General features: G+C 38.4%; 1 protein-coding gene across 1 annotated transcript in view; it reads right to left on the bottom strand.

Moving 5' to 3' along the window:
- The window catches only part of chp (leucine rich repeat containing G protein-coupled receptor chaoptin), a 77,896-nt gene that overhangs the window by 15,756 nt on the left and 35,240 nt on the right, over window positions 1-26,900 (bottom strand). The window contains exons 2-6 of the mRNA XM_069501470.1: window positions 24,487-24,556; window positions 9,140-9,229; window positions 7,466-7,670; window positions 3,955-4,125; window positions 249-320 (exon numbers count right to left, since the gene is read on the bottom strand). Coding sequence (XP_069357571.1) covers window positions 249-320; window positions 3,955-4,125; window positions 7,466-7,670; window positions 9,140-9,229; window positions 24,487-24,489 — 541 coding nt within the window. The 5' untranslated portion in view covers window positions 24,490-24,556. The remainder of the gene's footprint in view (window positions 1-248; window positions 321-3,954; window positions 4,126-7,465; window positions 7,671-9,139; window positions 9,230-24,486; window positions 24,557-26,900) is intronic.

Genomic DNA, 26,900 nt, shown 5'->3' with positions numbered 1-26,900 from the left:
GCCCGTAGGAAATTCAGGAGTAACACTTATTATTGTTTAGTAATAAAGTAATGATTTAGTTAGTATGTATACTATGGAAAGTATCGAATGAACAGCAAACAAATAACAGTCAAACTATTTTTTCATCGGGTAACATCGGTAACCAACCGGAATGACGAATTCAAGCACTAAATCGGGTATGATACGCCGCTGATGGAGATGATAAGACCACCATAACTCTAAATAATATCTGTCCCGGCTGTACCCACGTGTGAAGTCGACGTTAGCCCGACTAGTTTCCACCATAACCACCACCACCACCACCACCACCACCATCATAACTGTTTATTTTTGGGAAATGTTTCGTAGTGTAAAACTTAACGAAATAGCCCCTGAAGATCGAGGACATAAGACTAAATTTTTTTCACTTCACTACAGCTGATAACAATATTTATGGCTTCCCTTAGTTCCACATTTTCCAAAACAAAAAGCATTAAAATCTTTTCGCCGTTGTTCGTATTTTCATAAAATAAAGGCGATAGAAATAAATTCTAAAAATATGCTTCCGCGTAAAGCTGCTCTACCTCCCAATTTAAACAAGCAAAACTTTTTCGAATTCATTATTTCGCAGTTTATATTGCATCATCACGGGTTGTAGAGGAATTTTTCGAATATATTTTCCTTTTATATCTTATTTTTAACGCTATTCTAATCTGACTTGCAGCCTGAACTCTTATAAAATAAATTATGATTGTGAAAGTAAAGAGGTGACAACCTTCAGCAATGAGAAATAAGACCCAGAAAAGGAGATATTATAAAATTGTATTTTTTGTTGGTTTGATTAATAATTGTGATAAAACTATTGACTCGTTTACATGAAAGTTGGTTCAACATAGATCGAAATCGATACACTAGAATACGAGAAACACGCAGGCATTACTTACAGATTATCAGTTTGAGAGCTAAAAATAATAAGTTGTATACTTTCTGACGGTGCCAGGGCGAACCGTCCCTAACTCCCTAGATAACACGAACGTTAAGTTGACGAAGAAAAATTAGTATTAAATATTTATCTCTATATATAAAAACTAGCTGATCCCCGCGGCTTCGCCCGCGTAGATTTAGGTTTTTAAAGATCCCGTATAGCCTATGTCACTCAGGAATAATGTAGCTTTCTACTGGTGAAAGAATTTTTAAAATCGGTTCAGTAGTTCCAAAGATTACCCCCTACAAACAAACTTAACGACATTACCTCTTTATATTATAATAGTATAGATGAATCGCTGAATGTGTTGCTGATCACAAATCTCGAGAACAAATGAACCGATTTCGCTTATTCTTTTTTATAATATTCCTTGATGGTTCTTACGGAGAGAATTTTTTTAAAAATTTCCTGAAAAATAATCGATGTTAGGCGGTACGAAGTTCGCCGGGGCAGCTAGTTTATCATAAAAACTAGGTTTATTTTTCCTACAGTAATGTTATCATTATAGGATAGATGTGACTATGTACTATTATATTTAGTAAGACGAATTCTAATATCTTTACTATGGATAGGTATCCTAGAGTGATCCTAAGTCTTCGTGATTTAAGTGGCCAATAATGCCCTGTGGCACCATGATTAAGAAGTTATTTGGAGTTTACATTGTATTGTATTAATTTGAAGCATATTTTTTGTGCGAAGTTTCACAATACGAGTTGCAAGTTGCAACTCATCATAGAAGTGATAATAATCCATGGCAAGGTTTTAAACAAATAAACGAAAGCAAAGCTAAGTAAAGAAATTTGTCGGTTTTCAACAGTATGAAATAAATCTTGCTCAAAATAAATAGCAAGGAATTTAAAAGAATTTTGCATCTACGAGTAGCTTAGCTTTTCTACAGAATTTCTGCATTCTATTTATTTCTAAAGCACTTTTATTCCTTGCTCAACTTTGACAGTACGCTGTCGAAGATTCTCTCTCACTGATTTGCCTCAGGAATTTTAAACCTACGTACACATTTAAATACATATATCGAAAGAGGGCCACAATATCTTGAAATAAAAAATATTTTATTAAAACAACTCCCTTTTGCAGTGATCCCAATATATTTTGATATGGGGTTATTCAAAGGGCGAATTAAACACATTTTAAAACAGCGACAATGCATTGGCTTGCACTGGTGCTGCAAATTTTATTGCTTAACTAGCTGATTCCTGCGACTTCGTCCGCGTGGATTTACGTTTTTTAAAATCCCGCGGGAACTCTCTGATTTTTCGGGATTGTTGTCGTTGCTTGGTACCTACAATATGAATTCACTATGAAAACTTCCTGAATCTTGATAACTCAGGCGGGCAGTAACCCTGCAGCATAAGGATTAAGGAGTTGAATTCAGAATTGTTTATGTGACCATGACGTAAACTTTTTTTGTTGATTTAAAAAAAATATTTGCAAATCGGTCCAGAAACCTCGAAAAAATCGATGTGGTAAAAAGAACCACCTCCTTTTTGACAGTCGGTTAAAAACCGATGACCTTGAAATATTTACGGAACAATATTTAAAATATCCCCTTTCTAACAAAAAAAGAATGAATGAAATCGGACTACGCGTTAATAAATTACAACTCAGTATACATTTTAACTTTCATCCCCTCTCCTACGGGAACCATGCTGAATTTCGGGATAAAAAGTATCCTATGTTCTTCCTCATAGTATGACCTCAAATCGTACCGAGTTTCATTGGAATCCATTCAGTAGTTTCAGCGTGATGCGCAGCCGTGATACAGACAGACAGACAGACAGACAGACAGACAGACAGACAGATAGACAGACAGACAGACAGACAGACAAAAATGAAAAAAATTACAGTTTTGGGTTCAGTATCGATTATAGAGTGCCCTCGAAAAAAAAATTTCAAAATATCTTCAATGTACAGAATTTGACCTGTTACAGTTTTATTATAAGTATTGATACCTACCTACTATTAATATCAATGTCCGCATTTGAACAATTTAAAAAAACTGACCGAAAACAAAGGAGCTCAATGTTTAATCAAATTTCTGTATATAAGCCGAAAGAGGAAAAAGATTATTAAAAAAAATCAAAGCAAGAATTAAGCAAACAGTATTACGAATATGCTAAGTTGAAGGAATTTTAAATGAACCAATCAATTAGTGAAGTACGTTGACTTAGATCGTTTATTGAAGAGGCCAATATGGCTGATTTAATATTTCCTTATTAAATTCCTTTGGGTCTTTGCGTACATAGCTAGGCTCTTTGTATGGCCTAGTATGTGTTTCATGAAGGATCTATGTGTTTTAGGATATTTTTAACGACATTTTCTTAAAGTTAATTCTTTTTTCAAGAATTGCTGGTGACATCAAGTAGCAATCCTTTTGTAGTTCCTAGTCATCCTACCCATAGGACCTGAGGTAGTCCCCTCCATCATTTGATCATAATCAAATAAGAAATGAGGAGATCCGTAAAAGAACCAGAGTAACCCTATAGGGCTATTTAACCCATAATTTTGGCACATAGTTTCAAAAATAAATAGACGTCGGGGTCCTAAGGTGGTGGAATAGAGACCTTGTGCCGGAAAACGCAACGTTAGCAAACCCCTATTAGTTGATCAGACGACATCAAAATATGAGTCGCAGGGAGCCGCTGGATCCAGGCGGCGCCGCGCAAGACTACGGCATTCGGATGTCCCTACAAGAAACATTTCTATGTCGAGTAATGGACGTGTATTGGTTGATGATCGACGACGGATAGAGATCGTTGTTTCCTTCAAAGCAAACCTAAGCGTAATCTAGAAGGTAGATTATGTCAATAGTCTAATGAATGGAATTCTAAACTATGTATCTTTCGGATTTAGTCCTCCTATATGATTGAGCTTCGTCTTATTATTTGGTCCTTACTCTTATACTAATTGGTCTTACTTTTAGGTCCCTTAACTTTAATATTAGGTATTAGTGCTGGTAGATTATTCTTTGTTACCTGTTAAATCAAGCAGTCGCAGCTTCTGAAGGTATCTCAATGCACGACTAGGCACCTCCGTCAGTCTGTCTTGCTTCAGTTCCAACTCCCAAAGCGTGTTGTCGAGCCCGTAAAATGCTTCTTCATGGATGCTCTCCAGCGGGTTTTGATTTATTGCTAGCCTGTATAAACCTGGAATTCCCAAAAGTGAAGAGATTTAAGACAAAAAAATCGTTCATGAGATTGAAAAAAGAGTAAGGTTTAAAAAATATTTAAAAAATATACAGGATTATTTTATAATAATTGTTGTGTTTGAGAACGATTTAATTCTGGTGATCAAGAAGTGAATAGGTACCTACATACCTACTTATTTATTCTAAACTTATAAAATAAACTAAATATCACAATTATCCAAAATGGGAAATCTTGAAGACAATGATCTGAAAGTGATAGAACAGATGATCACTGCTGTGGTAACTGGATGAAAGTGGTGTTTGCCAGTGACCGTAGACTTAGATCAGTACAGTTTAACAATTCATAGGAAGGTGAGAAGGGTTTACGAAATTGAAGGTGTTGTAACTAAAACCATCCTAAACCTTACAACAATACCCTAAATCTCCTTCAACCATTGACATTATATTACTTCTTATGGACAGGGCTATATCAAAATGGCACCGACTCAGTGGTGCTTTAGTACCAATGCAACCTCAGTGACGTCTGGATTTCAAACGGGTCGTTCATTAGTATCTAAGAGGTGGCGCTGATTTATTTGTTTCCAAAACCGTGAAACTGTAGTGACCCAACTAACTAAATTGAAGCAGTAGGTATTTCGGTAAAGCGAACACTATCAAAGTTTGTCACCGAGATTGTGCTGTCACGACCACCTGCCTCTTGTTTGAACAGTTAATTAAGAGATCGTACCAAAATGTACGTTGGTTGGAATAAGCAAGCTAGCGTACCTAGATTTTAGATGCAAACTGTTTGCTTTGCTTCAAAATAATTAAATTTTGACTTTGAGCTAAGTCAGCACAAAATAGTATATATAACCGAGGTTAAAAATAAAATGACGTAATAACTACGAAAGTGTACGTAATTACAACATTTTCTTTATTCAATGACACGGTAGCTATTGTGGCTATTTTTTTTTTAATTCTTTATTTAGCCAAATAATTAATTATACAATTTTACGCTTGACACAATTCCGTTGTACACAATCTTTAAACTAAACTAAAATGACACGTCTAAATCTATTGCATCTAAATCCTTTCATAATGTTGCTTGCGGAAAAGAATAGCACTAGATTTAGACCTGTTAATTTAGTTTAGTTTAGACATTGTGTACAAGAGAATCGGCCCCAATTGACATAATATTATGTAGGAGCTAAATTGGGTGATACAGTCTAAGATGGAAGCAAGTTAGTTGAGAAGGCAATATAATAAGACCCATAGACAAAGTTAGATAAGGCAATATTATTAGACCCATAACCCAAATCGATTGGTTTGCTACGCGGTATGGTTCCGGAACTATAAATTGCTTGAAAGCCCGTCTGTGCCGGTAAGGTCCTAGTGGTGAGTAAGTGGTAACTAAACACGGCTTAAGCCTCCAATCCATAACACCAGTCCAGATCAAGAAATTATAAATTATTCCCATAAGAAATCCAAAAAATGCTCGGTAGTCGGTCCTTAAAAAATACTCATTTACATTTATCGGTGTACAACTGTACACACCCAGCAAGACCACAAAGCAGCAGTAAATTAAATATGCAAGAGAACTCCCAACGAAAAATAGAGCACATAAAAATCCATAACATAAACAACGAGACTTTATTTTGATTGAAACAACCAATTTCCCCAGTGGGCTACGATGTACTCTTCCACTATTCACGGCGACCGTACATAAATCTGCAATGTTTTTTTTAAACATGGCCTGTATATACCCATCTATTGTACTGTAAAATGACTACGGGCTACTATGAAATACTTTGATTTAAACTACGTGCGAGTATATTGGTTCGCTTTTGACTGGAATTAATTAATGTGGCAACCTAAGATCATCATCATCATCAGCTGATGCAGTGGATGAAATCAATTTGGATCTTGCTCAAATAAAGAATTGGGCTCAGAGTAGGGTTCTCCTCTCAAAATGAGAAGGGTTTTGGCCATGGTCTACCACGCTGGCCAAGTGCAGATTAGCAAACTTCACACACCATTAAAAAATTATGGAGAACTCACAGGCGTGCAGGTGTCACGACATTTTTCTTCACCGTTAAAGCAAGTCGAAAAGTTAGAGGTGCGTGCGTGCCCGGGATCGAACCCCCAAACTCCGATGAGGAGGCAGACGTCGTATCTAATAGGCAGCCAAGATAGCTAGAGATATTTTTGCACTTAACGGCTTTTTACTTAATGGCAGCATGGGGTTATAATACTACCAAATCCCTGATTTCAAGCTGCTACTTAGAATTTTTAGACAGAAAACCCCGATTAATCAACAGATGAATCCCGACACAAATATAGCAGTGATATAATATCTATGTAATCACTAATTTACTGCATGATGAATTCGGCCAATAGCTGCAAGTACGTCAATGCTGATAGAGACGTCCAATCCCCCTAATGGGGCATGTCATGAGGTTCCCTTTCATTATTCAGATCGTCCACTGTAACCGGCATTTATTCCTGTTATCTATCCTCCTATATTCGGTACCTGATAAAATTCATCAATTTGTCCTTTTTACGGTATTCTTCCTAATGAGAGTAATGATGGCGCATTTTTAAAATTCCGTTAAAAATAAGCCATTCGTCGATTTCATTTTACGAGTTCGTTTATAATAATTACGTTAGCAGAATAATTGTTATTTTTTCAAGCAGGAATATTCAAAACATTTTTACCTACTAAAATAAAAGATCTCAATTTTTTTGTATATTTCGCTAGCTTTACTCAATTAGATTTACTTGAACATAATATTTTACAAAAACCTTCATGTATTGTATAGGTGATGATTCCCGCGACTTCGTCGCGTGAATTTAGTTCTTTTAAAATCCCGTGGGAACTCTTTTTCGGGAAGAAAAATTGTCTTTATGTCAATTTCCGAGACAGAAGCTCCCTCTGTAGCAAATTTCTTATAAATCGGTCAAGTGGATGGGCCCTTTATAATCCCGCGGGAACTCTTTAATTTTCCGGGATAAAACTAGCCTTATGTCCGTCCCCCGGTTGTAAGCTAACTCTGTTCCAAATTTCATCAAAATCGGTTAAACTGTTGGGCCGTGAAAAGCTAGCAAATAGACGGACAGACGCTCTGAAAACTGTTTCATTTCATCTCTTAGGCATGCAGGTTTCCTCACGATGTTTTCCTTCATCGTTGAAACAAGTGATTTACCTATTTTAATTACTCAAAACGCACATAACTCCGAAAAGTTCCGTGCCCGGGATCAAACCCCCAACCTCCGGACGTCTTAACCACTAGACTATCACAGGTTTCCTACAATACTATCTATAGTCGTGTAAAAGTAAGTAAATTCTTAATCAGTCTCACCGGTAGCTTGAAAGAACTGAGGTTCTAGATCTCTAATCTTGTTGCCAGTGAGTTGCAGCGTAAAGACCTTGGAGCTGTTTACTGCAGCTGGCACCCGCAGGATGGGCACGTACTTGCAGGTCACGATGCCGAGGTCACCAGCTGGCTTGGAACATGTGCAGAGCGCTTGGAACAGGCATGGTGGGTGGCCTGTGTCTACGTGTAACTGGAAACAAAATACATTGTGGAAAAGTGAAAAACAGCGGGGGGCTTTCTCAGTATCTAACACTGAATGATAGCCACTGAAGAACAGCGGGGTTATTCGCTTACTCAGTGTCTAACACTGAATGATACCCACCGTGCTCATTCGACATTGATTGGTTCTACGTTGCTGCTTCAATGAGTGATACCAAATTATTTTTTCGTAGAAAACCTTCAATGAAATAAATAAATGTCAAATGAGCTTGGTGGCTATCATTCAGTGTGAGACACTGAGTTCCCGCTGATTTTGCCTATCATCATCATCAACCCATTACCGGAGCACGAATCTCCTGTCAGAATAAGAAGGGTTTAATAATAGTCCACCACGGTGGCAAAGTGCAGATTGGGAGATTTCACACCTTTGAGAACATTATGGAAAACTCTCAGGCATGCAGGTTTCCTCAACATGTTTTTCCTCTGCCAACGCACATAAATCCTAAAAGTTAGAGGTGCGCCCGAAACTCCATAATTCCGAAAAGTTAGAAGTCTGGGATCGAAACGTGATCGAGATAAGTATATCTACAGTCAGATTTTTAATCAAACAACACGTTTTCACATTAGCTAATGTCAAATCGTAAAACATTGATGCATAGAGGTAATCATTCATCTAAGCATTGATGCCATATAGTAGTGATGTTATGTGGTTCAGTTGTGTCATGTGAATGAATCAATTCCTGCTTCTCTATTTTAGATTGATCTCACACATGCAGGCAACTTGTCGCGTGAGTAATATGTTGGCACTATTGCAAATCACACAATAATAAACTCTAAAGTCTAAGGAATAAAGCAAACAAGCAATGGTGCCAACATACTCGGATTTCTCACGCGTCAAGTTACGACGAACAGACAGTAATTAAAAATTCTAATGCTTTCTTAATGTCAAGTTTTTTTTCTAAATTTATTAAGAGGAGTGTTTTTGAAGCGCCCTTCATACAAATGGAGTGTGATTCCTATTTGAATACCTATTCAACCAACCGGATTATGGTAAAAACCGGCCAAGTGCGAGTCAGACTCGCACACTGAGGGTTCCGTACTACAAAAGTATTTTGTTGACATTTTGCACGATAAATCGAAAACTATTATGCCTAAAAATAAATAAAAACCTGTTTTAAAATGTACTAGTAAAGCCCTTTCATATGATACCCCACTTGGTATAGCAATCTTGGTTTGAAAGTTGAAAATAGCGACATTTGCTCATGAACACATTTTAATTTTTTTCTTGTAATGTAACCACAAATTCAAGGTTTTCAGATTTTTCCCTCATGTCTGCTATAAGACCTACCTTCCTGCCAAATTTCATGATTCTAGGTCAACGGGAATTACCATATACATAGGTTTCTTGACAGACTGACAGACAGATAACAAAGTGATCCCATAAGGGTTCCTTTTTCCATTTAAGGTACGGAACCCTAATAAAGAAACTTAGATACTCACTTCTAACGCCCTTGCAATGGATGCCCATATCATTAACAGGAAGGATACCACCACTATGGTGTACGCAAACTTAATTACCGCCATCAAACCCTGAAACAAAAACAAATTCATTAATCATCATCGTCAGCTGTGGACGTCCACCGCTGGACATAGGACTTCCCTAATAAGCACCACCACACCCGCTCCTCAACCACTTCCCGCCACCCTCTTTATATCGTCGGTCCATCATGTCGGAGGGTGCCCAAAGGTAAGAGAGATAAGGAGAAGATGACTCTCGTACGTAATAATGTTGTCATTGATTATCATTTGATTACATTCTTTATCTCGTCTCATTGGTCTTACTTTTAGCACGGTAATATTATAGATACAGTATTCCAACTTCATACAAACGGTACATACCGTTTGTATGAAGTCATATTTAGTATGACGAGTAAGAAATATTGTGCTGTTTTTGGTTACATGAATTCTTCATTAACGCATCCAGAGATTTTAAATTACCTGGAAAGGCGGGCAGCCCTATCGCATGTTTACGTACCGCGCTGCTATAGGTATTTATTTCAGCGATACGGCCGAGCTACAATACTGTATGATAACATTACCGTGCTTTTAGTCTTGTCATGAATACAACAATAATTGTTGTTGAGTAGTCATTTTTGGTGGTGTATTTTCTCTCGTATACCCTACTACCTATAACAAACAGTACAAGGCAGAAAATAATGTACCTTTAGTACTTTATGACTTTTCGGCTTTGTAGAGCGTTGTCTCTGTCACTCGTACCTATGTGACGTTTTGTCGGTCTCAATGACAGAGACAGTGCTCTACAAAACCGCTACCTCTTTGTAAATGTCGATGTACATTATTTTCTGCCGCGTACTGTACCACAGAATGTTACACTACGTTAATTTTATTATTCTGATACAAGTTAGCCCTTGACTGCGATCTCACCTGATGGTAGGTAAGTGATGATACAATCTAAGATGGACGTGGGTTAACTTGGAAGGAGTATGGCAGTTTTATTAAGCCCATACCTCTGATTGGTTTCTGCGCGGCATCGTACCGGAACGCTAAATCGCTTGGCAGCACGGCTTTGCAGGTAGGGTGGTAACTAGCCTTGACCGAAGCCTCCCACCAAACCAAACCAGAGGCGAATTAGAAAGTACTTATAATTTTCCAAGCATATTGCCCCTGCCAGGAATCGAACCCGGGAACTTCCATTTACAAGACCACAGTGCTTACCACTGCGCCAGGGAGACGTTGTCTTTGAATTGCTGTGCAGTTTCTAACTTTCGTAACACTGACAGACCCAGACGTAAAAATCATCAAAAACACACGTCCGTATGACGCATGCAAATATTACGTCACAAGTAAACAAACTCCATTTTGGAAACACAAACGTTGCCGATGTTCGTAACCAGCACCCGTAGTACAAGATTTTACGTCTCACCAAACCAAACCAAATTCGAGAGTCGAAATACTTCCCCGTTACAGTAAACTGGATCTTAAAAGCCTTGTTTTAATGCTCAAGTTTGTCTACACTTCTACAGCCAGCGCTCCAAGCGGAACCATTGCGAAATTAAAATCAGTGGCATTGAATATTTGACTTCAATTCAAAGCTGTTTAGGTCCATTTTACTGTAACGCGGAAGTATTTCGACTCTCGAATTTGGTTTCGTTTGGTGAGACGTAAAATCTTGTACTACGGGTACTGTTAGGCAAGTTATCAAACTCGGCCACTTTAATTTCGATGTTGGTCAAAGCTTTGCAATAGCTGCAAAGCTTGTGGCTGCAATGTTTGATAACTTTACCGTTGTCGATTTGCAGGAACATTTTCTGCTAACCCACTACACTACAAGTGACTCAAAGCACATTGCGGCAGAGCCAAGCGAAGGTACCTACGCGTGTTTTTTAACCAACTTTTTTTAAATAGAGATAGCTAGCAAACGAGCAGGCGGGTCACCTGATGTTAAGTGATTACCAAAAGAACCGCTGATGCATTGCCGGCCTTTTAGAAATTATTTTGTTAGTCCGCCCCTTGAATAACCCCATGTTGTAATCTAGTGGGAACACCGCCGATGGGAGTTGGTTCCACGGTTTGCATGTGAGTGGAAAGAAGGATCTGGCACAGCGGACGGTCGAAGTGCACCAGACACCCAGGGGGTGAGGGTGAAATTCCTTACGGTGGCGCGCGGTGCGGTTGTAGAAAAAGGAGGGTGGAATGAGGTCAAAAAGCTCTTCAGAGCACTCCTACTTCTCAGACTCTTCAGAGCACTCGGACTTCCAGAAAAGGAGGAGGTTCTCAATTCGGTGCAGTTTTTTAAATGTCACAAAGTAAATGAAACTTTAACTCGTTTCCTTTCTTGTGCCTCTCCTCTATTAGAGGTTGGCCCTCATCTCTTCCGCCGAAACTTTTTTTCGTCAAACGGAGAAGTAGGTAGTGCTACGTTGGCTATCCCAGTCTCATTCTAGAATGTTCCTAAGCCACGACTTTCTTCTTCTACCGACGCTTCTCTTTCCCTCAATTTTACCCATTATCATAGTCTGAAGGTCATGTACCTACATATTATATTGTCCGCGACTGGTCAAAATGGCTATCGGGGTATGAGCGTGGGGACGCCCCGCACACCCGCACGTTAACCGCGCTCGCCCGCACCGTGTTAGTACGTACAGACTAGCCGACTCGGGTGGAATCTTTGAAAATCTTCACAGCGATCTATGTTATGAAAATAATCTACATAGTAAAATCGCAAGGCTCTATTTCCAGCAGTTTGGTTGTAGGTTGATAATAATAATGTAGGTAAGCCAGTCAGTCAGTTTCTATTTTATCTACTTACTAGCTGATGCCTGCGACTTCGTCAGCGTGGAATTATGTTTTTTTTTTAAATCCCATGGGAACTCTTTGATTTTCCGGGATAAAAAGTACCCTATGTCTTTAAATATATCCATGCAAAAAATCACGTTGATTTGTTGCTCCATTGCGACGTGATTGAAGGACAAACCAACAAACAAACAAACACACTTTCGCAATTATAATATGGATACTGATTTAGAAGAAGTAAGACAAAACAACGCTAAATCAACACTTGAATTCACTGTAAAATTATTTCTTACAAAACAGCAATAACAGTTTTAGTAACATGGCGGAGATAAAGTGAAGAAAACTCCATAAAAACGCGTCGCGTCACTTTGAGTTTACCGCAATATGCCTTGAGCCTAAGAGCAAAATACAAATGCAATAAAAAACGATCCGAAGACCCTTTTATTTTTAAAGTCTGTCGTCAATTTGCAAAACGAATTTTACTGACGTAGATACATTATCAGGATTTTCTGGTGACGTCCTGAATTATTTATACAAACATTTTCTTTTACAAAATGTTGATGCCAGTTGTTGCTCAGCGTCTTCGCTGGCGAAGACGAGGTCCGAGATTTCTAATGTCACCCGGACGTGGACTTACACGCCACGGCCTCGGGGGCGTACGGACTAACCAGTAGTCCAATAACTCCACCCATCCCAACGTCATCCTAAACCGTGATCCGAGCCTCATAGGAGGCGGCCTGAGGAGGACGTTTCCCCCCGACCTCTTGAATTATTTCTTCGAGCCCTAGGGCTCACCCCCGGGCGAAGCTTCGCGCTCGCCAACCCCCCCGGTGACGCTGTAGCGGCCAGTAGGGCCTACGCAGCATAGTCAATCCGAAACAACACAAAAAAGTTGTTAGCGTAGAAAAAGTATTCAGTTCATGTTCGAAGCGTTACTGTCCCCAAAGTAACCTTTATTACGTTAAAGCCTAAACGCACATAAAGCGCAGCGATAATATTATGTTCAACGCAGCTTCTTGAAGGAACAGCGAAGCGTTTCACGTGTCACGACGCGACGCCGCATTTGCAGTGTGACGTGTTTTATATAACCTCCTTCTATAATGGTGCATTCACATATTTGCCAGAGAGAGCAGAACGAGTGGCAAGCTTAGATGCGATCTGCAACTGCTTATACATTTGTGTCTCGCAATCGCGCACTGGGAGAATAGGTAGGTATATGACTTGTCGATGACATTAACCGCACTGGCGAGTAGCAAGCCGGCTCACGATGCCAAATACTTATATTGTACTAGCTTATGCTCGCGACTTCGTCCGCGTGGACTACACAAATTTCAAATCCCTATTTCACCCTTTTAGGGGTTGAATTATCAAAAATCCTTTCTTGGTGGATGCCTACGTCATAATAGCTATCTGCATGCCAAATTTCAGCCCGATCCGTCCAGTAGTTTGAACTGTGCGTTGATAGATCAGTCAGTCAGTCAGTCACCTTTTCCTTTTATATATTTAGATGTAAATGCACGGAAACTAAATCGTACAAAGGTACATTATGCATTCAACGTAACATCCTACTGTTCAATTTCTGTTACGCCGCGCGTTTTGTATGTTTCAAGCTTTAAATGCTTGCTATGTAATTTTGTAGAGCTATTGGAGTGACTGTTGTCAAAGGCTATGCCATTGAATTCCTTGCTGAGTTTCTTCTCAATAGAATCAACTTTAAATGCCTACGCACAGACGTCCGGCGATTCAAATCATTTTGTACAGCTTCTAATTAGAATCTTACTTTAGATTGAAGTGTCTTTGTAAATTCCACTGAGGTCTCTGAGTCTATTTGAATGAATATTCATTTTGTCCGTCCAACCGTCTGTCAGAGCTTTATAAAGTGATAATTTCTGAATTACTAGCTTAAGCTCGCGACTTAATCCGTGTGGACTACACCCCGTTAGGGGTTGAATTTCTTGAATTTGAATTCAAAAATCCTTTCTTAGCGGATGCCTACGTGATATAAGCTATCTGCATGCCAAATTTCAATAGATAATTATATAGATCAGTCAGACAAATTTGATAGATCAGTCAGTCAATCAGTCACCTTTTCCTTTTATTTTAGATAATGTAAAAATTATTGCTTTAAGTTCACATTAATAATATGTAAATCAATGACCCAAAGCCAAACAAAAAAAATGACGTAAGTAAATGAAGTTTAAATAACTTATAAACCCGACTGCTAATGTAATGGTAACTGAAAAGCAACAAGCTTTGTATTCTATAATATAGAAATTGATATTATGGTCATAAACATTAATCTTAGAAAATGAATGGCACGCTGGGACAAGCTAATAGTCCTAACTACTTAGTTGGCTAAGTAGTGCCCCGCTTGCAACACTGATACAGGTCAAATACATAACCCTCCCTTGGGCTTTGCCTATGTCCGTTGTCGGAATGCAAGCTAAAATCTCGATAAAATACGGATGGGCAGTGAAAGATAATAGACAGACACTTACGCATTAAGGGTTCTTATCCAATAACCTATCTTTTAGAAAGGCCTTTTTCCATTTAGTTCTTTGCCAAATCGTGACTTCCATTTCAATGTCAGTAAGGCAGCCATGCAATCAATGTTGGAAAACTTCAGCGATTGATGCTCGAAACTCATATCCAATTTTGCGAAGCGTTTTCTTTCGAGTCACTGCACATTCTCTTGAAACGTAAATCGCTTTAAGTACCAGTATGGGGGATCAACCCGCCATCTGCGCTTGATTTCTGCCTAACAGAAAGATTTTCTGATACAAGTGTGATGGTCGCTGGAGCCGGTTAATCCTAAAGTACGACATACGAACAAGTAAGCGTATTGTAGAGCGCCCTTCAGTGAGATGGGGACGATATGAAGAGAGATGAGAAAGGCTGAGAACCGAGTGTGGTGGCACTCTTTGGGAAAGACCTATATACCTAGGTACGTCCCAGGCTGAAATAATGATAATGACGAGAAAGATTTTTACCATTTAGACTGAGTCGGCCCACATCACAGAGTGAAAAGTAAAGTCACCACCACGGAACAAATGGCTCCAATATGATGCAAAAAAATCTGCTGGGTAAATTGATCAGTCGTTCACAGAATTTCCTATTTCTATTGACTTTATAACAGGTAGATTTGCTTATGTTTTTTATTATAAGAAGACTTTAGAACAAGATTATCAAAATAGCCGCCATGAAAATTTAAGAAAAGGTTCGTGAAACCCTTCCTGTGCGAATCCAACTTGCACCTGACCTATTTTTATGTATTCTGAATATTTGATGCAGTTTTGAGAATAAACGACTCTTTGCGTATATTATAGGTACATTATAACAATTTTCCATTTCTGAAACCACAATGAAGTTTCGTAAATGGTCGAGCTAAAAATAAAAAATGTTAACAAATTAATTTTCCGGCCTCTCCTAAGCACAATGGGCAACTCTAAAACCCCGCTTGGTGAAAGAACGCTGAACTCAGTGGAATTAATTTGGCAAGTCGAGAAATTTGGGGAAGGTCTAAGGTATTAAACACACACAACGCGCGTCGCTGCCGTATGAGTGAAGCGATATGATGCGTTGTGTTGGCGATGCGGCGCCTGAGTGGCTCCGCTGCATCATCCTACATAGAAATTGCTGTGCCATACCAGAGAGATGAGGCGGGAGGGTACTTTTTGCCGGAGCGGCAACGTAGTACCCGTGTGATAGGCTCTAAAGTCCACTGCGGTGCGGCACCGCAACGCACCGGAAACAGATCGTGTAGCCTTACTTTAAAACGTAAACTTCAGGTCGATTGCAGAAAAACTGCATCAATCAATACTACAAGCTTTAATTGTTGTGACTGGCTGAATTTATGGACTTCTTGTTGCAACAATGCATTGTAGCCAATAGTGAGCGAGCGCCAACCAATCAGAGGTGATTGCAATCGTGACATTGTAGTTGTCATTTTACCGTAATTGAGCGCGCTATAGGTATGCATTGCTTTCAGTGAAACGGCACGGCAGGCTACATAGGTTTTAAGATTTTTGGTAAGGCGGTCCACAGCGGCAGCGGGGAGTCAGAGCGTGTCGCATCGCATCACAGCGCAGAACCGCAAATTTCGCACACTAGAGCAAGCTGGTTACAATGCAATTTTTCTTTATTTATTAAGTACTAGATGACGCTTGCGACTTCGTGCGCTAAGATTTAGGTTTCAAATAGCCTGTGGGACAACTCTTTAATTTTCCGGGATAAAAAGTAGCCTATGTCAATCCCCGAGTTTTTTTAATAGTACCTATGGAAATATGGATTGTATAATATAATGAAGCACGTCACACTGTATTGAACAAATGCATAAGGGCGGCCTAAAAAGCTTAGCACTGTAAAGGCTCGAAATTCACATCTATACGCCGCACTGCCGCGTCCGACGCGCTTTTTATATGTTGCCGCCTAATTTTGCAAAACTTCATTATGATAAAATTTATATCTTGGGTTGGGCCTTCCTTTTACATAATTTTGTTGTAAATTAACCGGAATACTAATTACGATGCGGTTTTAATAAAATCCACTCTCCTTTAATGGAATTTTTGATCGGAATTCCCACTAGCTCTAGCATATGCCAGAACAAGAAATCATCACAAAAATTGATAAATAGCATTATAGTGTGGAATTTTTGCATGCACAACTGACGTCTCGAAATATTAATATGAATTTAAACCATGCGCAGTGAATGATTTATCGAGTTGGGGGTTTTTTGAAAGCTTTTTTTTACTTGTTAAAATACGAATCTTTTACGAAGCTTTGTATATCTGGAGGTTTATATCTTTGCCTAAATGTACCTAGCAGTAGATACACAACTACACACTTGTTTCTCTTTCTATTGAAAAGTACACTACAAAAAGAAAATACGAGCGAGCCACATCCAAGCAATGTCAAGGTAAAACCTCTCGACCCATTACTCGCTAAAATCCACGTGCCTCTCTATACCACTACACAACCTCATTCGACTATAGATCATTATCATCAACATCAATTCATCGCTGGCTCACTACTGAGAACGAGTCTCCTCTCAGAATGAGACAGGTTTAGGCCATAGTCTACCACGCTGGTCAAGCGGGGATTGGCGGACTTCACACCTTTGAGAACATTATAAAGAACTCTCAGGCATGCAGATTTCCCCAGGATGTTTTCCTTTACCGTTAACGCAAGTGATTGCTTAAAACGCATATGCGCCGAAAAGTTAATGGTGCAGCGTACCCAGAATCAAACCCAAGACGCTTCGAATAAGAGGCCGACCTTAACCACTAATCACCGCTTCTACTACCTTACTATTTTATTTATTTATTTAATAAAGACAGAGCAGTAGGAATCTTCGAATGCAGAACTAAATTTCAAAAAGCGAAATCCATTTTGCTCGCCGAGTCGAGGCTGTGTACCTTTCGAAAACAAGTGCAGTTAAACTGTTCCAACAACTCCTTTAAATTTGAAACGAGTTTCGAAAACCAATCGTTGAGGTTTCCAACGATGTTTCTACGGCAGCTCTAATATCACTGAGTTTGCTAAACGAATGTAAAATCGCCTTCAAAAATGCAAACTTCAAAGCAACAAAACAGCGCGGCCTCCACGCAGCCACTTTGCAACTAATTTGAAGCAAGATTCATGCCTGAGAGTTCTCTATAATGTTCCCAATGTTTGTGTCTGCCAGTCTCATTGTGAGAGGACCCGTTCTTGGTAGTGGGCCGGCGATGGGTTGATGATGATGACAGTGAATGTCAGTCAGTTTTTCCTTGTTCGATTATTACGATATTCGCATTGCCTTTAAATAAATATCGGGGTACCGTACGTACCTGTTAGTGAAAGCTTTAATAGCGAGCTTACAGAATGTTTAATGTACGGAAAAAGCTGTTCCGTATGCTTCGGCTTTCAAAAGGTACGCTTTTTTGTATGTTCAGTTTTCGAAAATATACCTATTCCATATTTTAATTTGAGACTGAATATTTTGTGCTGACTAAGATAATTAATATTTTGTCATCTCGTTTCCAAATATGCACGAAGCTCGTGTAGAGACTTCACTTCATATAAGAAGCCTAAATGACACATTTTCCGCTCATATAACTACCGGCCGCCCTGACTTCACCCGGTTTTTTTAAAAGAATATTAGCCAAGTTAATTTCTGACAAATATTCCCATTTCCCCTCCAATTAAGCGTAAAGCTTGTGCTAGGAGTAGGTACGACAATAGTGCAACGGGTGGGATTTAAACCGGCGACCTTTCGGTTTTCAGTCCGCTTCTTTAACCGTTGAGCTGTCGAGGCTATAGTATACAATATAATTATATACCTATAGCAAATGTCTCTCTGAAATAATGTACTCTTCAAAGGGTGATCAGCGCGGCGATATGCTCACGCTCGTTCAATACCTCTATTTTTAGGGTTCCGTACCTCAAAAGGTAAAACGGAACCCTTATAGGATCACTTCGTTGTCTGTCTGTCTGTCGGTCTGTCAAGAAACCTACAGGGTACCTACTTCCCGTTGACCTAGAATCATGAAATTTAGCGGGTAGGTAGGTCTTATAGCTGACATTCGGGGAAAAATCTCAAAAACGTGAATTTGTGGTTATATCACTAGTCTATCACAGCTTCAACACATCAACACCTCTATCATCATCATCATCATCCTCAACCGATAGACATCCACTGCTGGACATAGGTCTCTTGTAGAGACTTCCACTCGCTACGGTCTTGCGCCGTCTGCCTCCAGCGGCTTTCTGCGACTCGTCTGATGTCGTCCGTCCACCTAGTGGGGGATCTTCCAACACTGCGTCTTCCGGTGCGAGGTCGCCATTCCAGCACCTTGGGACCCCAACGTCTATCGGTTGTACGAACTATGTGCCCTGCCCATTGCCACTTCAGCTTCGCAACCCGTTGAGCTATGTCGGTTCTCCCACGGATCTTCTTATTTCTGATTTAATCACGTAGAGAAACTCAAAGCATAGCTCTCTCCATCGCCCGCTGAGTGACTCTAACATCTCTATAGGTACCAATTCTAAATTCTGCGATAACCTAATTCCTAATCGCACACGTAATACGAAAAGCGATCCTGGTTCCTGTGGTTATAATTAAAACGCCGGGATAACGAGTGCGGTTTAATATATTTCGAAGTTTAATCGCAGATTAACGCTCAGTTTTATGGGTCAGCCGTTATTAATTTGTTTACTAGCTCATCCCGCGATTGCACCCGCATTTCTCTTCTCATGTTCTCTTCTACGACAACAACAAGATTTATGATATTTATTCTGTTTTATTGTCGTAGTCGTCATCGTTTTAATTGAAAGACATCCGTCCATAGCTAGGCAAGTATTTCATCATCATCAAGATATCGCCGGCCCATTACTGAGAACGGATCTCCTCTCATAATGGGAAGGGATTATGCCATAGTCTGTCACGCTGGCTCAGTGCGGATTGGCAGACTTAGGTTTCGTCACGATATTTTCCTAGACCTTTAAAGCAAGTGATACGCACATACAGCTCCGAAAAGTGATAGCCTTTCTTCTAGATAGCTTAGATTTTGAAGATATCTTCTTAAATATATAAGAGGAAAAGCTGACTGCCTGACTGATCTATCAACGCACAGGCTAAACTACTAGACGGATCGTGTTGAAATTTGGCATGCAGATAACTATTATGACGTAGACATTTGCTAAGAAAGGATTTTTGAAATTAGGGGTTTGAAATTTATGTAGTCCACGCGGACGAAGTCATGGGCATAATCTAGACTTCTATATATCGATATATTCTATCAGAGAAACCAACATTACCCGCATTGAACTCTACATAATTAGGTTGTATATAAATGTCGCAGTTCGAATAAAGGTCGCCTTGGTTTAATATTATGTGGTTGCTATATTTAGTCGAACTTCATTTTCCAAGATACCTACCTACCTACCCACCTAAATACTGTACCTAATGAGGTTAATGCTTTTAATGTCTCAACAATAGATAATACTTAAACTATTTATACATTAAGTGAGAGCTACGATACTACTAATATTATAAATGTGCAAGGGTGTTTGTTTGTTAGTTTTCCTTCTATCACACCACAACGAATCTTTGTTTATACTCACAGACCACCACCTATAGACGCTTAATAACCGGACACCCCCGATCGCGAAGCTTAGGCAGTTGCTTAGCATAAAAGTCGGCCCACGCCCGTTCGGTACCCTCATTCCGCACATTATCTTGATTACGTGACTTTTGAGTCTACCAATTACAACAAAGCATTCTCCCCTGTCCCCCGCCAACATTTTACGATTTTGTTTTCATGCAAAACCTTGTAGGTATATACGTACTCTTGAGGTTGAATTCTCTGTGTTTATACTAAACGACGGTTTGTGGCTATATAGACACTTCCTAAGATAAATCTTAAGACACAAAACTATTATAAGTTATAACTCTTTGTATACCTACACAACAAAAAGACTTTCATTTGCTAAGAGAGTTCGCGGATTAGCTGGAGTGTAAGAAAGGAAGGAAATATAATAATAAAAGGCGCTTGTTTTGCCCGTCACTGTAGCAGTGTAGCCCAAAGCTAGGGTTGCCATCCATAAAATCTACATATATATATTAGTAATCTAGGACAAAAAGCTCAAACCACCGGATTTTCGATCGTAATACCCGGACTTATCTGTGTTTTCTTGTATAACTTACATATTTAAAATATATATAAAATCATAACCCTTCCTTTTGGCTTTGCTATAGTCGGATGAAAAGGAACAGGTGACTGACTGACTGATTGATTGATCTATCAACGCACAGCTCAAACTACTGGACGGATCGGACTGAAATTTGGCATGCAGATAGCTATCATCCGGCATCCGCTAAGACAGGATTTTTGAAAATGCAACCCCTAACGGGGTAAAATAGGGGTTTGAAATTTGTGTAGTCCATGCGGACGAAGTCCTGAGCATCATTCAGTCAGTCAGTCATGCCATCACGCCGGATTGATAGCGCCCAAAAATCTTGAAACTTCGGACAGTATTCACAACTCTGCGTGGACGAACGCTCGTCGGACGCCCTTCAATAGAATAGAATAGAATGTTTTTTATTCATGTAAACTTTTTACAAGTGCTTATGAACAGTCAGGTAGTTTTAATTTACCACTGGTTCGGAATGCCGTTCCTACCGAGAAGAACCAGCAAGAAACTCGGTGGTTAGGTCAAACTATAGCATAAAGGAAGGATGGCAACCCTACCCAAGGCGGAATTATTAAAATTTATTATTAACTTCTACCACAAAAGTGAGTAAATCTTGTAAGCGCTTTTTGAAAGAGCCGAGCAATTTGTAAGATGTTTAACGGTTTGGTGGTCCCTACTTATATCATGTTAAGCTTTTCGACATAAAAGCTCAAAGAAACGTGTTTAACTTCTACATATTCCTCCTACTACCTTACCTTCCTATTTAGTCCTTACCTATTAAGTCTCTATTTGCGTCATATTTCTCACTAGCTTATGCCTGCGACTTCGTTCGCGTGGAATTAGGTTTTTGAAAATCCCGTGGGAACTCTTTGATTTTCCGGGATAAAAAGTAGCCTATGTCACTCTCCAGGTGTTTATATATACTCGTGCAAAAAATCACGTCAATCCGTTGCACCGTTGCGACGTGATTGAAGAACAAACCAACAAACCAATAAACCAACAAACAAACACACTTTCGCATTTATAATAAAGGTACCTACTGATTGCTGACAGTCGTGACCCTATCTATGTATCAGGTAGTAGAAGGAGATTTCTTATAATAGTCTCCGTGATCCGTGAGAATATTTTGTATGTGCCTAGGAGTGACCTCAGATTCAAATCGGACATAATGACGTAGATATGTCAAAGATGTCCACTGAATAGCTTGGCTTTGGATCAGAGATTGGATTAGTGTGTAAGCAATACCTATCCGAATTCGATCCGAGTTTTTTATATCCGTATTTTCACGGACTCGGATCGGGTGAGTGCGTGATCGCTCTTAGACTATAGCAAATGCCCTGTATTAGCCATGTTAAATCTAAATATATAAAAGGAAAAGGTGACTGACTGACTGACTGACTGACTGACTGACTGATCTATCAACGCACAGCTCAAAGTATTGGACGGATTGGGCTGAAATTTGGCATGTAGATAGCTATTATGACGTAGCCATCCGTTAAGAAAGGATTTTTGAAAATTCAACCTCTAAGGGGGTGAAATAGGGATTTGAAATTTGTGTAGTCCACGCGTACGAAGTCGCGAGCATAAGCTAGTGACTAATATTCTCCTTTCCTCTCCAACTAAGCGTCAGGCTTGTGCTAGGAGTAGGTACGACAATAGTGCAACGGGCGGGGTTTGAACCGTCGACCTTTCAGTTTTCAGTCCACTCTTTTACCGGTTAAGCTATTGAGGCTATAGCCGATATAAAGACGAGAGTGAACGATAAAGACCAATTAAATGCAGGTAACTACGAAGCCCTAGGCTCTAAATGCGGTTATGCGCTAATTTATATTAGCATTAGTTACCTCACGGCATGAGTACTTAGACATAACTTGACACGATAGTGTCTTAGCAACTAATACTCGAACTATAGGTAAGTATGTCAAGTTATAGGAGCTCAGCGTTTAATCTTCTTAACTCTGTAGGTGTTATGTAATAACTATCCAAGTATAAAGTATTTATTCTAGAATAATTGGATGGATCTCTAATTTAAAAAAAACAGCCTATTTCAGTCAGGAATATTGTAGTTTTCTACTGGTGAAAGAATTTCCATAATCGGTTCATTAGTTCCAGAGATTACCTACGCCCTACAAACAAACTTACAAACTTTACCTCTTTATAATACTCATTATTAGCAATAGATATATAGGAACTCCAATAGTTTCCGCATGTCTGTCTGTCAGCAGCTCGTCAACAGTGTCTACGTATATAATAACGCAGTCATTTTATTTTTACATATTTTATATGGTTTCATAGAAATAACGAGATAATTAGAAGGCACATTATGTGGGTGAAGAAAGATATATGAAAATAATGAGGAAGGCACCTATAAGAGCAGAACTATTTATGGTAGAGATATTTTTATATAAAAAAGGTTAACTATTCTGGTAATTACGTTCCTGTGTTATAAAAAAATACTGGCCAAGTGCGAGGCAGATTCGCGCACCGAATGTTCCGTACTACAGTCGTATTTTTACAACCTTTTGCACGATAAATCAAAAAATATAATGCATAAAAAATGAGAGAAAGAGAGAAAGAAGAACACAAAATAAATAATTCATGCATGCTACCAACAATTCGTACCTTTCGTACATTCATTGCAGTGCAGCGGTACATGATCAATCAATTAGAATATTAATTAATGAATAAATATTGATATTATAGTAGCGTTGGCCATTTTATTAAGTAAAATTTATTATTCACGCATTCGAACTGATAATTAATTGATAATTAAGTTATTACAAATTGGCTGGTGTTAATTCAAAACTAATAGATGATGCCCGTGGGAACTCTTTGATTTTCCAGGATAAAAAGAAGCGTCTCCGAAACACCAGCTATCTCTGTGCCAAATTGCATCGAAATCGGTTAAGCGTATGTTCCCAATTAAAATGTAGCAGACAGACACACTTTCACATTGAATACTTAATATTATTTATTACATATGCAGTGTTGATTTAATAAAACCGAATTCAAAAAAACAATTTCCTACACAATAGTTATTTGTGTTACAAGGGGCAAAAGTGATATTTTGTTCCTCGAGAGCGTTATTTTGAATCCTAAGCGTAGCAAGGAATTCAATATTATTTATTCGCCGCCCGAGAACAAAATGTTTTGGTCCCGAGTGACACACTATTTAACCGACTTCAAAAAAAGGAGGAGGTTATCAATTCGACTGTATGTTTTTTTTTGGTATGTTTGTTACGCGATTGCTCCGTCAATTATGAACCGATTTTGATGATTCTTTTTTTTTAGGACATACTTCCGAGGTGGTCCCATTTTAATTTGGTAAAGATCTGATGAATATCTTCGGGGATGGAGAACGGAACTCCTCAATTAATAAGAGTAAATTGCTCGCGATCAGTGTAATAGCTTTGTAAACAGTGGGGTTTTAACCAGGCATAGCATATTTTTAACCGACTTGAAAAAAGGAGGAGGTTCTCAATTCGAATGTATGTCTTTTTGTTGTATGTTTGTTACGCGATTTCTTCGCCAAAGATGAACCGATTTATAATGATTCTTTGAAACAGTAGGTATATAACCAGGCATATCATATTTTAGTACAATGGGGCCACTAAAAATTGTGAAATAAAAAACTTTCATAAAAAAATAAAACTGACTTCAGTAACCACCAACACTAATAAGTAAAAAATAATTTAATTTATTACCCAATATATTATGTATACAAGAGTTATTGTAGTTCTATAGTAATATTTTTTGGATCATACCTATATGATAAAAAAATATAATAACTAATGCTGACGTTCTGATCGCCTGACGCCTATATTTGAAAGATTTCAGACCATTATCACTTCATAAAGACTCACCATGACTGATATAAGTGCACTTCCCCATAAAACAGCATTCGGGCCGCTCGCTTCGCCGCTCGGTCAGCCCCTGAAACGAGATGTCGACGTGAAAATGGGACACGCAGATTGCTTTATTGTATTTATTTATAAATAAACTAGCTTATGCTCGCGACTTCGTCCGCGTGGACTACAAAATTTCAAACCCCTATTTCACCCCATTAGGAGTTGAATTTTCAAAAATCCTTTCTTAGCGGATGCCTACGTCATAATAGCTATCTGCATGCCAAATTTCAGCCCGATCCGTCCAGTAGTTTGAGCTGTGCGTTGATAGATCAGTCAGTCAGTCAGTCAGTCAGTCAGTCACCTTTTCCTTTTATATATATAAGATACAGTTGGTAGCTTGTGCAACCGCTGGATTAGTGAGATACTTCATTTTGTTTTTTGTTAATTTTCTAAGTTTCTTAGGGAAAAAAGGATGTTGCATTCTTCAAGGCCGGTCCTATAATTAGTAATAGTCTATTTTATTAGTATATTGGTATTATACATATTATTTAATACATGTACCTATTAGTGGTTTATGTATTAGTATGTATCAGTTATTTGAATGTATGTATATTAGTATATTACACACCACCTGCAGTCTAATTTTCCTCTGAATATTTTCCTATCCTTAAGGTTGCCTGGTAGAGATCGCTAATTAGCGATAAGGCCGCCTTTTGTATCTTCCTTCTGTCTGTGTTTTTTTTATTCTATAATGTAATCCTTCTTGTGGTTGTGCAAATAAAGTGTATTTATTAATATTATTATTATTATTATTGTAGAGGTGCAACCTCTACCGTTACTTGGCTGGCAGCTATTAAGAAAACTTCGCAGCTGCCACACAACTACATTCAAATCTTGTAACGTGCGTGACCAGGAGGATTCTCCACAGCACAGATTATTATTATATATAATAGGGCAAAGGTTTTCCTGTAATCGTATATTTTACGAGTAAAAAAAATTCAAAATTTTGGCTCGGGTATTTTGGAGATAAAGGGAGGTGGATACATTTTTTATCTATTTTTAAATAACTTTAAAACTTGACCCCCAAAAGTAATCCCCATATTCGTAGATATGGATTACTACTTAGAATTTTTTAGATAATGTAGTATTTATTTAGATACACACCATCAAAACTGTAACCGTAGGTACTATCAAAGAATAAATATACAATAGTACCTATCTACTAATTTCCCTTTTACCGTTGAGTTAGTGAGGCTTCAGCTGAAACAATAATCCAGAATGGAGGGAAAATGTAGGACAAAGTTCTACGTAGGTATTATAGGCAGGCAAACGTGCGGGCAAAGTTGCGGGAAAAAGTTTTAAATGTCAATATGTTGTAGGTACCTACATACCTGTTATTGCAGTCTCAGAGTCTCAGTAACAGATTTAAAGGGAAAAGTGGGGCGTATAAATTATCACCAAAGTACGAACCAGGCAAACTAATAAAAAGCTCTAATAATATTTCTAAAATCCAATAAGTAACCTATCAGAATACCTAATAACATTACAGTTCAATTCAATTGCAGATGACAATAAAGCTTTCTAGAGCATACAGAATGTTGCTTGTAATTCGCAATTAAAACAATATCTACTTTTCTAGTGTCTGCAATATATTACAGTGTAATTCAATTACAGGTAAAATATGTGCCGCGACGCAAATAGCTGATCAACATGGTAATAAAGCTAGCTCAGCAGGTTGAACGTTGGCTGTAATTCGTAATTACAACAATAATTAAGTGTTGGAGCGTTTCATTTACTCTCGAGTCTCGCATGACATTCGTCTCACATTTACGACGCATACCTTCTCTTTACTAGTATTTAGTAGATTTAATTTGTATGTAAAATTTAATACCTATAATTCTTAAATATACGAAAATTTAAAAGTAAGTACCTACCTAAAATGCAAAAAAGACGACTGAAGCTGAAAGTTAAAGATAAGCTTTAAATTTATATATACCTACTTAATAAAAATTACAAGAAGTAAAATTAATGAATAGAACATATAAAAACTCAGCAGTTAAGGTAATTAGTAAAATAAGATATGAAACATTTTTTTCTTAAAAATAAAACTAATAAATTCAGTAGGTACCTATTTACTAACTTCTACTATTTACCTACCACGAGACATATAATTGAAAGCATTTCGTACTTCCCTATTTATAAACATACGAGAATAACCATTAACCTGAATTAAAAAATAAAAACAAAATGAACCTACAAGCTGAATAGAACGAGAAATAAATGGCTGTAAATAAATGAGCCTAGTCATTAGCGCTAAATGTAAACCTAAAGGTACTCCATGAAAAAGAGGTTCTACAAATGGGCTGCCGTGAAATCCCCACAGGTAATAATTAATTCCTCTGCTAATTTCCGCTCCCAAACTCCAGTTC

The sequence above is a fragment of the Maniola hyperantus genome, chromosome 10 (assembly GCF_902806685.2).
Source record: "Maniola hyperantus chromosome 10, iAphHyp1.2, whole genome shotgun sequence".
Classification (NCBI taxonomy): domain Eukaryota; kingdom Metazoa; phylum Arthropoda; class Insecta; order Lepidoptera; family Nymphalidae; genus Maniola; species Maniola hyperantus.
This window is presented reverse-complemented; position numbering and strand designations above follow the sequence as displayed.